At 36.3% G+C, this 14064-nt stretch overlaps 1 protein-coding gene across 3 annotated transcripts; it reads left to right on the plus strand.

Annotated features, from left to right (window-relative positions):
- The first annotated feature begins 1100 nt into the window (after window positions 1–1100).
- Window positions 1101–6798, plus strand: LOC104231232 (uncharacterized). 3 transcript variants are annotated; one of them, XM_070160756.1, is made up of 5 exons: window positions 1101–1255; window positions 3208–3264; window positions 4586–4771; window positions 5829–5936; window positions 6142–6798. In XM_070160756.1, exons 4-5 carry the CDS (start codon window positions 5887–5889, stop codon window positions 6611–6613), a joined length of 522 nt encoding a protein of 173 aa, XP_070016857.1. In that variant the 5' UTR covers window positions 1101–1255; window positions 3208–3264; window positions 4586–4771; window positions 5829–5886; the 3' UTR covers window positions 6614–6798. The 3 variants fall into 3 exon arrangements, with proteins under 3 accessions (XP_070016857.1, XP_070016856.1, XP_070016855.1); XM_070160755.1 differs by having other exon boundaries at window positions 1136–1255; window positions 4586–4638; XM_070160754.1 differs by lacking the exon at window positions 1101–1255 and adding an exon at window positions 1618–1755 and having other exon boundaries at window positions 4586–4638.
- Window positions 6799–14064: the final 7266 nt, after the last annotated feature.

Here is a 14064-nt window from a genome sequence, read left to right on the forward strand (position 1 = left end):
AACTCCCTTATTTCCTTCAACGCCTTGAATCCAGCTAGCAGTTCCTCAGCCAGGTTCCTGATGAGGAAGCCTTTATCATCAGACTAGGGTGTGCTTGAGATGGGTTGGGTGGAGTGTGGCATGGTCTCCACATAGATGGGGGTGTTATGGTGGGTGTGAAAGAGGTCATTTGTGGAGTTTTGGGGTTCTGGGATGAGTAATGGAGTATTGTTTGGGGAATGACAAGTATTGCATTGGGTCTTCGGTGGAACAGTGGAGGGAGCGGAATGACTCTGTTGCTTGGGGATGTTTTGAGGTGGTCTAGGGTTTTGAGTATTGGGAAAGGTGATATTCGGGGTGCTGAGGGAAAATGACAAGCTTGCGAGATTCCGAACCTGATCGAGTTCTTCCTGGAATTTCAGCAATTTCTGTTCAAGTTGGGATACATTTTCCTGAGTACCATAACCATTGGCGGCCTCTACCCGTTCAGTTGCATTCTCCCTTCTGACGTTGTTCAAATCTTCCATTTTGTCTTTGTTCTTGTTTTTGACAGGACTAAGAGGAGGAGTGGGTGGAGGGCCCCTGGATCTCGTGGAATAGGATGATGTTGCCACAGTGCACGAACTAACCTTTGGGGGTGATAATAGTAAAACAAAAAGTAAAAGCAAAAAGGTATCCAAGTTAGTAAGGATTATAGGAAATATTGTAATATTTAAACACATACACTACAAAAAAAACTCTAGCGACGGATTCTTGCGACAAATATGTCCCCGTCGCTACTTAGCAACGAATTAACTACGAAAATAGAGCTTTATCGCAAAAAGGTATATAGAATAATTAGTATCTAATGTAGCGATAAATTAGCGATAAAATGAAAATTCCGTCGCTAAAAATGGGCGCTACAAATTGGCGCCCTCGTTTTAGCAAGGAAATAAGCGAGGAATATTTGGTGACAAAATTTATTACATATTAGCGACGGATGTAGCGACGGATGTGTATGTCGCTAATATTTTTCATTAATGAGAGTATCTTTACCCTTGTTGCTACGGAAAGTTTTTGTCGCTAGGTATTTAGGGAAAAAAAGTTACATCAAAATAAGTGTTCTGCTTTAGCGAAAAACTAGCCCCTTTCCAAAAAATAAGGTCTTTCTTTCTCACAGAAGACTACACTAAGAAACCAGCCCCTTTGCTGCTTCGTCTTCTTCTTCTTCTTCTCCTCTAATCTTTGATTAATTTTCCCAGATGCGTCACTACATCAACTCTTTTCTAAAATACTGGTATCTCTCTGCTTCTTTCTCTGTTTATTAGCAATTTTTCTACATTAAAATTTTTAAGGGCTTTGGTAGATGTAAAATAAATCAAGCTTTCGTCTCTTCCCCCCTTTTCTGTGTAGTATGTGAACTTAAATATGAAGTAGAGGTTGACATTTTTGGGTATATCTCATTTGTGCATAAATATGTATTTTTATTACGATTTATTGTTGGTAAAATCTGATTTGGAGGTTTCTTTTGTGTTGAACTCTTGATTAATACCAATTTTGGTGATATTTGGTTATTAAAATCTAATTTAGGTGTTTTGAGATCTGCGTGGTTTCCAATTTCTTCAAGGCGAAGTGCTGCAAAACTCTACATTGTTGCTGAACTTTCACGTTGTTTTTTCCTGCTTTTGAGACTGCTTTGACATCAACCAGTTCCAGCATCTACCCAGTAACCAGTTCTTCACTCGAGCACTAGTAGTCTTGGAGTTCTGCTACTCTTTTATACCTCCTGTATATCATGTAAGGAGTTTCTTAGCGTAGGATTGATAATACCCAGTAGTCACGGATCATTTTTTCTTGTCTTTTATTCCTAGTTTTGCTACTAAGAATTGCATTTACTTGAAAACAATTAAAAAAGCATATGAGAACAACATAGAACAAAATCTTTTTTTAACGTAGGATTTATAACACCTTATCCTTGTTCTTCTTTATCTTGACTGAACGTGCATCCTTCCTTCTAGCTGTGAGAAGGAAATCCTTGATCTCGGGTATTTGCTTCGGCTGTTATTAAAATATTTGGTTAAAATTTTACATTTGTAGAGAAGATTAAAAGACAAGAGACAGAAAAATGGAGCTCTCAGTAGGATCCAAGACATAATCTCATCTAACCAAAGCATTTGTTAAACCAATTAATTGAGTTGAAACAACAACAGAACAAAAATAATGAATCACATCAATCTAGTTAAGGACTATCATCATTCATCAGTTTGCTTTCATCCAACTCAAAGGTGTAAAAAGCAGTCTTTTTGCAAGCTACTGGAGTCCATCATTCCTCCATATTTTTCTCCTCATTGTTGCTCAATTTATAGGCATTCAAGCTAGCTGTAGATGCACCAATCTTCCCAGCCGAAATGCTACTGGAATGTTCAGCCACTTGAAAACTTTCATGTCCAATTTTTTCCTTTTCCTGTTGCAACAGATTTCCAGCCTGCACATTTGCTTCTATATCCCTATGGTGGCCTGATTGCTCAGCTTCCACATCCATTTTTTAAGTGTAATTGATTGATCGACATCCCAAGCAGGCAAGCAACATTAGTAGCATTCACCTGCTCGCCAAAGCAGTAGCTGCAGGAATATCCCTAGGAGCTTTAGATTTATCATAAGTTTTTCGTTCATCCGTACTTCTCAGCATAATATTTTCACCAGATATTTTCTTTTCAATAATTTGTCCAGTTTCAATTTGAACTACAACTACATTAGGCACATTTTAACAGCTTCCTTAACACCTGTAACAGCAACCCGATCAGCTGGTCTACTCTAAGAAACCACATGCTCCACTCGAACTTCAGCAACTCAAACAATTGTGACATTGAGTTTTGATGATTCCCAGCCCGTTCCTCATACATTCATCTTCTCTGTCATATGATCACCACCATTAACCGTAGACGACACCATATCAGCCTTCTTCTTTTCATCCAATAAAGTCCTTAAATCACCTTGTTATTTCTTAGAAGATTTGCCTTTATACGTAGCCTTTTCATGATCGTGACTGTCATTCTTTTCCTATTTTCTTGACATATGAATTGTGTAGCTTTTTGCATCAATACCTGATTTCGTCTTATGAAACTAGCTAGAAACAGGAATATAATATCTGTAATAAATTTATTAGTACCTTTATGGTTCTACATATTGCAAAATAAATCTCTGTGGTATTTTTTTTGCATGCATCTGACTAAATTTATATTTGTTCAGCTTTATTTCAGGAAAAGGAACGAAACAATCTCAAAGATTCCTCATGGATTAGTTAAGGTATTGGTATATTTCTATGAAATTATAAATATATCTTAATTTATTTTGTTGACATATTTTATTGTCGCTTTCTCTCTCTCTCTCCCAGACCCCACTTGTGGGATTATACTGGGTCGTTGTTGTTGTTTCTCTCTCTCTCTCTTCTTTTCTTGTTCTTATTAGCGCTCTCTTAAAATGAAATGTCAATGTTATTAAGAATTTTAGCTTTTTCACAAATGGTTAATCTTACATATAGTGAATGCTAGGGAAGCGAGATAATTTTTAGTTATCTAATTATATTCACATAGATTACATTAGCTTTATGATGTATTTGTGATGTTATGATGTATTTAAGATCCAACCACAGGTATAAAAAACCTTCTGACTTTCAGGTATTCACCTGCACTAATTTCACCTAGTGTTGCTTCTCAAGAGTAATTCACAATTGAATCTCTGATGCTATTTATATACTTCGTTCATGTTGATCAAAAACTGCACTCACATATTTCAAGATAAATTCAACAGGTTTAGATGTATTTCTAACACAATAGATCGTAAAATTATGTATCTATGATATTACAGGCGTGCGTACTAATACTATGATGCTGAAAGCACAGTATGTTTCATTGTTGTGTCCTTAAGGCTTGCATGATTGTTCAACTTCTTAATTGCTTCATTATCCTGTTTAGGCTTCTAAAATAGTTGATTAATTTGTCTTAGCAACTAAGTTTTTACTCCATTTTTGGGATAAAGTACCAAGTTCCGAAAGCTTATATATATCACAACAATTAAGCATGAGGTTTACTCTAGGGAAGAAAATGTAAGTGGATATTTTTGTGTTTCAAACAATTAATTATAAGACGATCGTGCAAAGACATAAAATATCAAACTGGCTTTCCTCATTATACATCTTAACCTTCACTTTTTTTATTAAGTATAAAGTTCTGGTTAATTTCCTCTTCCTGCATGGTGCATTTTGGGATCAATTATTTTGTTCACAAACACGCCCAACCAACCATACGTGTATCAATTTAATAGTATCTGTTACATCTCCAATCAACTCCCACCAAAATCCTTCTGTTTTATGATTTCCTCTAATTATTAGTGATGAATTTCAGCTCCTACCAACGAGACAACATTTGTGGAGCCACGATGTTAGCTTCTTAAACTTATCTGGTCAAAATGACATTAGGCATGCAAGAACTGACATGTAACTAACATACCACATTTGAAGGCAAAATTATTCTTCAATTCATTCAATTCCACATTTGAATCTATTAAGGTGTATGACCATGTACTGCTTGCTACTTTTTCAATTTGCTTATCACTATTTTTTTTACAGATATGACTCGAGGCAGCTGCAGCTCCTCTGTAATACTTTGGAGCAAGAATGTGGTATCTCTCTTGGTCTGCTGTCTCCCATATTTTAAATTTTACAGTAGCATCATTTACTGCTACTGTTGAGAAAAATGCTGCACCAATAGTTGATTCCTACACATAACAGAGGAGCAGCTACACTTATCAAATGGTAAACCAAGAACCTACCTGAAATTCAATAAACTAGTTTTTGTGTACGTGTGCCTCGCGCTACCAATAAAAAATATACGCTTTTCGTCTCAAGTTGTTTGTCATTTTAGAAATTCAAAATAAAATAAATTATCTTTTTTATGATCAAAGGATTGTAGATGTTTGCAAAACAAAGACAATGAAATAGGTAATTAACCTATCAATTCAATAAGGATGGGATAATAAAAATTAACGCTTCAAATAGTTGACTTTTAAACTATTTATTTAAGGTAAAATTTAATTGATTTAAAGTCCTAATTTTTAAGTATAAAATTCAAATTAGGAAAAATTTAATAACCAAATTTCAAAGGATATTCTATTTTGTCTAGTGCAAAATATATTTTAAAGGGAGAACTATAGAGGATCCCTTTTAAAATATATTTTGACATTAAAGGTGAAGAAAGATAAAAAAAAAATAACAAAAGCGATTTAACAAAACACTTAGATTAATTTGTTGATATAGCCACATAGATTTTTTGTGCTTATGCTTTTTTAATTTTCGTTGGCCTCCTTGCTTTTATATGAACCACTTAAAAATTATATATTTTAGAATTTGTAAATATTATGAGAATCAAATTTTTTATTTATCTATAAGTTAACGTGAAAGGAGCTTAAAAGTGAGATGTTATTATTTGGCCTTATTTATAGAAAATTTCGAGGTAAAATTTTACGCAATCTCAAATTCCTAAATATTAGGAGTCTACATAGATCAAATAAGGAAAATTTAATAAGAAAAAATTATTTTATTTTAAAATCCTAAATATTAGAAAAATAATTAATTACAATCTTATCCAATGTGAACTCTATTTTTAAATGACAAAAAAGGCGAACGACATTTCGTTAAGGGCCTTCGTGCTTTTAATATAGTATAGATTATCCTTTAACAAAAGTTAGAACTAGACTAGATTGTTCAGCACCAATATCTCCAAGAAGTGTGCTGTTGTATACCTTCTTGGTGCCTCCATTAGTAAATTGTTTCACTTTACCAAAGGAAATAAAGTTCTTTATTTTTTGTATAGGCTATTGAAAAGGGTCGAGATCCAACACCAAGTGAGCTACACTTGCACGTCCATACACATGGTCATGATGAAAAATCTTTTGTTAGTGAGCAATCCCGACTTGTACATGTAAGTCCAAAATCCTATAATTTTACTAACTTTGTATATGACATTTACTTGTTTAGCACCTATTTCAGTCCTAAAGATGATTTTTGCTAACTTTTGTTTGAATGAAGAACTTAACAGTTAAGTTATTTATGCTTTCATCGTTTCTTTTTCCCTAATGTTGATCTTCATCATTAATGAATTTCACTAATTATTATGGTATTTACAGGAAAAATACCAGCAAATATTACAAGCTACAAACACAAACTCAATCTAAGATTGATCAATCTTTAGCATTTTATCAAGCTGCAGGAGGGGAAAAGAAGAGAATATATGGTCTTGGATCTCGAGCAAAATATTTCTTTGGGCCGAATCTTCATGCCTCTTCTGGATCTAATGCTTCTTCATCAGCAGCACCTCCGAATGCTCAGTCAGCACCGATGGCGAATTTGGATGAGTTAGTGATGCGATTGATTCCTGCATTGACTGATCATATGGTTCCTGTACTGATTGATAACATGCTTCTTGTGTTGGCTGAGCGAGTAAGAGGATTGATAGCTTCACCATCACATGTGCAAGATAATCATACTGATCACCCATCAGCTATGGCACCTCTAGTTCCTCCTCCTCCTACAACTAATATAAACGAGGTTCATGCATCGCTTTCTGATGATGACCTTCACTCTCCAGTCTCTCTGTAGTTAACTATTTTTATTTGAACTTTATTTTAGTATTGTAGATGTTTTGGTATTAACAAGGTTCATGCATCGTTTTCTGATGATGACCTTTACTCTCCAGTTGCTCAGTAATTAACTATTTTTGTTTGAACTTAATTTTAGTATTGTAAATGTTTTAATCTTAATTATAATTTGCATTTCAGTATCAATTTTGGATCTTGTAGAATTAATTTCTATGAATTTCAGTTATTATTGAGAGTATATTATATATGCTTGAACAATATGTATTTTATTAAATAAAATGCGAAAAATATAATTTGCGATAGATTTTTTTTTGTAGCTATAACTAATATAGAATAACAGGCAGATTTGCGACAAAAAAATTTCGTCGCCAAAAGAAAGGCAAATATGTCTAAATAACATTAGCGACGAATTATCGACAGACAATATTCGTCGCCAATTAAATCCGACGACGAAATGTTTTATCGATTTGGCGACAAAATTGATGATAATTGCGACGGATATGTGTTGTCGCTAAGAGTAGCAATAGATACCAACCGTAGCTAATTCGTTAGTAAAGGGTTAGCTATGAGCAAAGTAACAACGGACATTAATCCGTCGCTATTCCATCGCTAAACCTGTTTAGCAACGAAAATATTCTATTTAGCTACGGAATTCGTCCGTCGCTAAAGTCATTTTTTTTGTAGGGATAGTAATCGTGTCCTAATTTGGGACCTCATTGTGCCTGAGGTAGGCCTAGCGACAAATTGATTTGGAGAACTTAGGATGCTAAATGCCTCATTTTATTGATAAACATAGACTAATCCCAAATTGACAGGAAATAAAAAGTCACTAATGGCCCTTGGCCTTATTACATCTTATAAAGCGAAAAGATAAACTCCTATCTATTTGGTCCCAGAAGGGCCTTCCTCAGGTTGAATGCTCTCGTTGATCAAATCCTCTAGGTCGCGTAGGTTCACCAGTAAAAATGTCTTTGCCAGGTGTTCTCTTTCGTTCCCTTCAGCGTTCTGGCAGTCGGTGGCTCTCTTCCTCACTTTTCCTTCCAATTCTAGCAGACTGTATTCTAGATATTCCAGCTTTTCGCTGGATTTGGCGGCCCTCTCTTTCCATTCATTGATTTGGCCATTTGACGGAAGATCCCTCCATCAGTCTAGCAAGAGTGAGGGTGTGCTAACCATAACGAAGCTGGGGACCTCGTTCTTCATATTTCTGCAAGACAAATAAGGTTAGGTCCTTACCCCCACCAGACTCGACTATTTAATACCAACAATTAGCATGAAACATTTAGTTCTCCAAATAAATGCACAGAACGTGGTGATGTCCGTTTGGGTTTAGGGAAACCCGGCGGACTTTGGACGAGGCTATCTTAAAGGATCATTATGTGGACAACATAACTGACCCGGCTAGGTTTGACCATGATGCATGCACAATTTGAACAGAGTAAGGTTTCTATGGGGTTTTAGATTGGTACCCTTGAGCGGACAACTCAATAGGGAAGGCACGGAACCGTCGACTGCACCGCTGATCGACTGGTTTTACCGCAAATATGCCTTTCCGAATTTAGGTTGTGATAATAGGAAGAGCGCAACCACTCATTATAAGCGTTGCTATGGTATTTTGTTTGGCACGAGTGGAGTATGATGTTGAGCATGGTTATGCAATAATTAAAAGCATGTTGATATGTATTTGCACATTAAGAAAGTAGTAAATACAGCAGTTTCATAATTTAAAGCAATAGTAAAGGAAAGAAACAAAGAAGACAAGTTAGTTTTGCAGTTGAAAAGGAAATTGAATGCTTAAAGGAATTAAACAAGTAGTTGCACATAAAGAGGTATAAATTCTCAATAACATTTTGAAATGGTAAAAGCCTAAATATCCCCAGCAGAGTTGTCATGCTGTCACGCCCCCTTTTTTCCCTCTTGGTGCAATCGGGAGGTCGGGTTTGTGACATTTGGTATGGGACAACTCATTCCTTTTGAGAACTGGGTTTTGCATTTGAAGAGTCGCTACCTAATGATTTTAAGGTGCATTAGGACACCTATATGGGTTCACTTCTAAGTTTGTTGATAACCAGAGATAGGGTAAGAGCTTGAAATTATCCTAAGAGGAAGGTGTTAGATACCCCTCAGGATCCACTAGTGTGGTTCCCGGCCAGACAGTTTATTGTGAATTTATGCAATTAGCAAGTAATCAAATAAGGCTCAAATAAGAGGGGATTTAAATTTGAACAAATAAGAGTTAGAAAGAACAACTAAAAGAAGAGTTCTGAAAAGAAGTTTGAAAATAAAAAAGGGAAAGGGGATCCTAGGTTTATATATAATATGGATCACATCAATGCAATACCCGGTATAACACTCCTCAGAAGAGGGGATACACGTGGCATTAGCGCACCCGTCATCATATCCATATCTACCATTCCCACCCCGTTAAGGTATTAAAGCGCGGATTGGTTTCAATCTCTATTGCATGCTATTACTCGTCCCATTCCTATCAGTCCCGGAGGAACTTAAGACTACTATTCCTAAAGGGAAGGGATATTAAGCTAACTTTTGATTTCAAAAAGGTGAAAAAATCTAAGGCGACATACAAAACACATAATACTGCACATTAGGGGGAAGCATGTAAACAAATAAAGGATCATGTATACCTCCTCAAGTGAAACACATAAATAGCATGACTGAAACACACATTTAGAGTCTGAATACTAAGGTAAGGGAATTCCAATTTGTTGAGGCAGACCAGTTTATTACATAACTCAGATAAGAAGTCTGAATCAGGCCTGCCTGCTGGTTGTAGCAATTATTGATTAAATAAAGGCGGATTCAATTTTACGGTTATTATCACCTGAGGCTTGCCTAAGCTTTTAGGTGAGATCTTATAGACATGGTATCTATCCGGAATGAGGCAAAGCAGTAACAATTAAAGACGAACGATTTGAAATCTTACAGGCATGCTTTATAAACCGTACTAATAGGAGGTGAGAGAGTTGTTTAAAAACTAGTTGAGGACAGCTGATTTTAGATTAGTCTGATTTCAGATTCTATAAACACTGATTATTACTAATTTAATTCCTATAGACATAATATCTAGTCAGGTTTAGGTCATGTACAACAATGTCTGATGCTGACATGCCCTCAACCAACCAAAGAATACAAACACATAGGGGATTGGGGTTTGGGATTCATAAGTAACTGACAGAGTTCATTTATAAGGGAAATATTAATTCAGAAAAGGAAAGGGCAGATTATAGCATGCTTAGGAATGAAACTCGATTAAACACAAGCAGGAAACATGCAAGAGTGCAGGAAATAAATATGTTTTTGTTGATGATGAAGATTAATCAGAACATACCAATAAAGAAAAAAATGCAAAAAGAAAAGCAGGCAAATTTCCTCAGCCTAGGCTTGGCTTTCAGCCGGCTAGATAAGGCAGCAACATAAGCAGTAACAGAGAAAAGAGAGAGAGAGAGAGAGAGCTTTTAGTGAAGTGTGTGTTCTGAACTCAAGTGTTCGTATTCCTTGTGTTCGCGTCTTTGAAAGAAGAGGGGTGCAGGGTATTTATAGCCTTTAAAAACATGTGAAAAATAAGGTAATAAGTAAAGTTCAATACAAATATGGAAATAATCAATAGTGAGAATCAATCAACCAAGTGATTTCCCTTTAATTGAGGAATCATTTGGCTAACAGATTCAAAATAAGGAAAGAAAATCAGTTTGTAAGCGGACTCATTATTGCCATAAAAGCAATAGTAAAACATTAATAAGCAACCGAATCTAAGTACAGAAATATACTTATTTTGGGAAAGGATTCAGCAAGGCAAAATAAGGAAAGGAATCAATTAACCTTGACAGGCGAGTGAAATTAGAATTCGTAAAATAAAGGTTTTGAAATAGGTCACGAGATTGAAGATCAATCAAAGAAGTAACATGCTTTTGCACTTCAGTATTTAAACAGGGTGAGTACGGACATCAGACATGCGAGGCCAAATTCATTGGCAAAAGAGACAGCATACAGTAGTAGCACAAAGTTTAGTAGATAGCAAACATTTGAAGCATGATAGTCAAATAGGTCAAGTCCAGTTGAAGCGATAGTGGAGAAAAATAGTGTATCAAAAGCATGCAAGGGTCCCACAGTAACAGATGAGAAACCTTTTGAAAAGTTAAGGTTTCAAGCATAGTCGAGTTTTAAAGATAGTATAAACCCAGAGTCAGAGGAATCACATAAAGGAAAAAGAGAAAAAAGAACTTCAAATCGAGTCATGTATTCAAGCGAACAGTTTCGAACCCAAAGACATAGTTTTTCTCAACAATAGCAGAGCTTAAAAGATGATAAATAAACAAATCAGACAAAACTTAACTAAACAAGTACTCGCCTGACTAACAACCAAAAGAAATTAGGATTTTCAGCATGCTAACTCAGATAGAAGAACAACACGAGCAAAACATGTCAAAAATCAGAGAAGAGATTTGAAATGACTTAACAAGAAAACCCTAATCGGGAAAGATAAAGAGTTTTGAAAGCAAAGTTAAAGACGCTTTGAGAAAAATGCTTAAAAGTTCAAAGCAAGCATAGATCTAAAATAAATCTGAAAGAAATCAAAAGGTCTTAGAGATTAGGGTTTCAGAAGAACCCAAAAGCAACGAGAAAGGCCTTGAAAGTTACTGATCTAACCAGGAGAGTCAAAGGTCTGACTCGAATGGCCATGGCTGGCCGGAGAAAGGTCAAAGATGTCCGGAGAAGGGCCATGAACTAAAATCGAACGAAGGCTGGACTAGAGTTCTTCATAGTCTGGCCTTGAAACCATAAGGACAAACACATAGGAACCATGGACGGCAGGTACAGGTCTCCGATGTCCTCGGAAGGCCATGGATTAGATAGATATCAAGGTGGATTAGGGTGGAGGCTTCTAGGGTTTAGGTGGTGTTGCAGAGAATTGAGAGAGAAGAGGATTCAGGGGCAGCGGTATGTGAGAAATGAATTAGGGTGAAAGGGGTCGTTTGGGTTAAAAAGGAAGGGGGTCATAGGAGCTGTTGATCTAAACGATCAATGGCTGGGATTAGGTGGTAGTCCGGGTGGGTCATTTAATTGGGTTGAGGGTCGGGTATGAGTAGGAATTGGATCGGGGTAAATTGGGGTAGAATTAGGCTACAATTGAAATGAAATCTGGCTAGATTTTAAATAACCCTTTTCCCATTTATTTTATAAAAAAATAGTAAATCAAATTCTGAAAATAAATTGAAAGTACTAAAATGATTTATAACATATAATTATCAATTTAAAATATTGGACTTAATTTTTATAAATGTAAGCGCAATTAAATCCTAAACGAGGCTAATATTGCAATTATATACAATTTAGCTTTAAAAATACTAAATAATTTTGTAAAAATCTGCAAAAATCATCTAGGCTATATTTTAACATAAATATGAGAATCCAATAAATGAATCACCAAAAATGATAATTCTGGAAATTATTATTGGGTTTTTATGAATAAAATAGGGGAATAAATTGGTTTTATAATAAAACATTTTGACATACTTATATATGCATACATATGATATTTTGAAAGTATTTTGCATATTAAAAATATATAGGAAAAAATTGGGTATCAACATGCAACCGGCATGATATTTGTCTAGCTCGACGGTGTTTTTCTCCATTACGATCTTGCAGTGCCACATGTGCTGGGCTTGGCACTTGTGGGGACTATCATCATTTTGGAAGTCAGCTCATATATGGCTTGTCTTTTCAACCTTGGGTATGAGTTGCTTCCTACCTGCTTTCCTCATAACTCGAAGAGGTACGTAAGGGTCTGTTCCTCATAGACCAATCAGTATCAGCAAAGGTGCATATCTGGATCGAGCGATGAACTCCTCTGTCGGACACCACTCGAAAATCCATTGAACCAGTTCTTCAGTTAGATTATCAAAGAGCTCAACCCATTCTTTGGCATTCTTAGGCCGAGAGAACATGTCGAGGATGTAATTCATTCACTTTGGATGGTGGAAAGCGATGTGATCATCCCAGGCCCTTTGCTGAATTTCTTATCGGTATTCGCCCTTTTGGAGATGTTCCACGAGCCCAAGCTGAAGTAATAGATTGTAGCCTTTGAAGTGTCTCGCTCCTCGTTGACACTTTTCCAAGGCTCGGTATATGTCTGCAATGATCATGGGTACAATGCTGAATGTATGACCACCAATCCCCTCCATTAGGGTCTTGGTTACCATAGCCAGCCTAGTATGGATTCTCCCTTTCTTCATTGGAAACACGATCAGACCCAGGAAGCAAAAAATGAAGACAAATCCCTATGATGGATATGTCCCAAGGACGTGATGGCAAACTCATCATGGTAGGTACAGTATGATTTGTTGTGACCGTACCTTTCATACAGATAGTCAAAAGGGATATACGACTCCTTTAGGCCTACGAATTCTGCATTCTTCTTCAAACCCATCATTTTTAGGAAACCCTTGCCTGTGCGGTTCTCAGGCATTAGCAAACCCGGGGTTTCCCACACTAGACCGGCCAGACCTCCTATCTCTTCTAGCAAAGGTGTCATTTTGATGTCCCCAAAGTGGAACACGGCCCTTTCACAATCCCAGAATAAGGTAGCAACTTCTTTTATCATGTTGTTAGGATGAATCTCGAAGAGGGATGGTAGGTTACCCAGATATTTTCTGACGAGGGTCTTGTCACTAGAATGTAAATCTTCCCTCCAACATAGAAATGTTGGGTAGATATTGGTGACCATGCCAAATCTGGGGACTTCGTGCCTAATATTTCTGCAAGGCAAACAAGGTTAGGCCGTTACCCCTACCAGACTCGACTATTTAATATCAACAATTAGCATGAAGCATTTAGTTCTCCAAATAAATGCATAGAACATGATGATGTCCGTTTGGGTTTAGGGAAACACAATGGACTTTTGGACAAGGCTATCTTAAAGGATCATTACATGGACAACATAACTGATCCAACTAGGTTTGACCATGATGCATGCACGATTTAAACAGAGTAAGGTTTCTATGGGGTTTTAGGCTGGTACCCTTGAGTGGACAACTCAAGGGGGAAGTCACGAAACTGTTGACTACACCGCTGATCGACTAGTTTTACCTCAAATAAGCCTTTCCGAATTTATGGGGGTAATAATATAGGAAGGGCGCAACCACTCATGAAGCGTTGCTATAGTATTTGTTTGGAACGAGTGGAGTATGATGTTGAGCATGATTATGGAATAATTAAAAGTATGTTGACATGTATTTGCACGTTAAGAAAGCGATAAATACAACAATTTTATAATTTAAAGTAGTTATAAAGGAAGGAAACAAGAAAGATATGTCAGTTTTGCTTTTGAAAAAGAAATTAAATGCTTAATGGAATTAAACAAATAATTGCACATAGGGAGAGTACAAATTCACAAAAAGGGTATGAAATGGTAAGAGACTAAATATCCCC

Source organism: Nicotiana sylvestris, chromosome 10, assembly GCF_000393655.2.
Source record: "Nicotiana sylvestris chromosome 10, ASM39365v2, whole genome shotgun sequence".
NCBI classification, from domain to species: Eukaryota; Viridiplantae; Streptophyta; class Magnoliopsida; order Solanales; family Solanaceae; genus Nicotiana; species Nicotiana sylvestris.

Coding starts and splice junctions, on each gene's coding strand:
- LOC104231232 (XM_070160755.1), top strand. Junction 5,937..6,141: donor AGCAATCCCGACTTGTACAT/GTAAGTCCAAAA, acceptor TGGTATTTACAG/GAAAAATACCAGCAAATATT.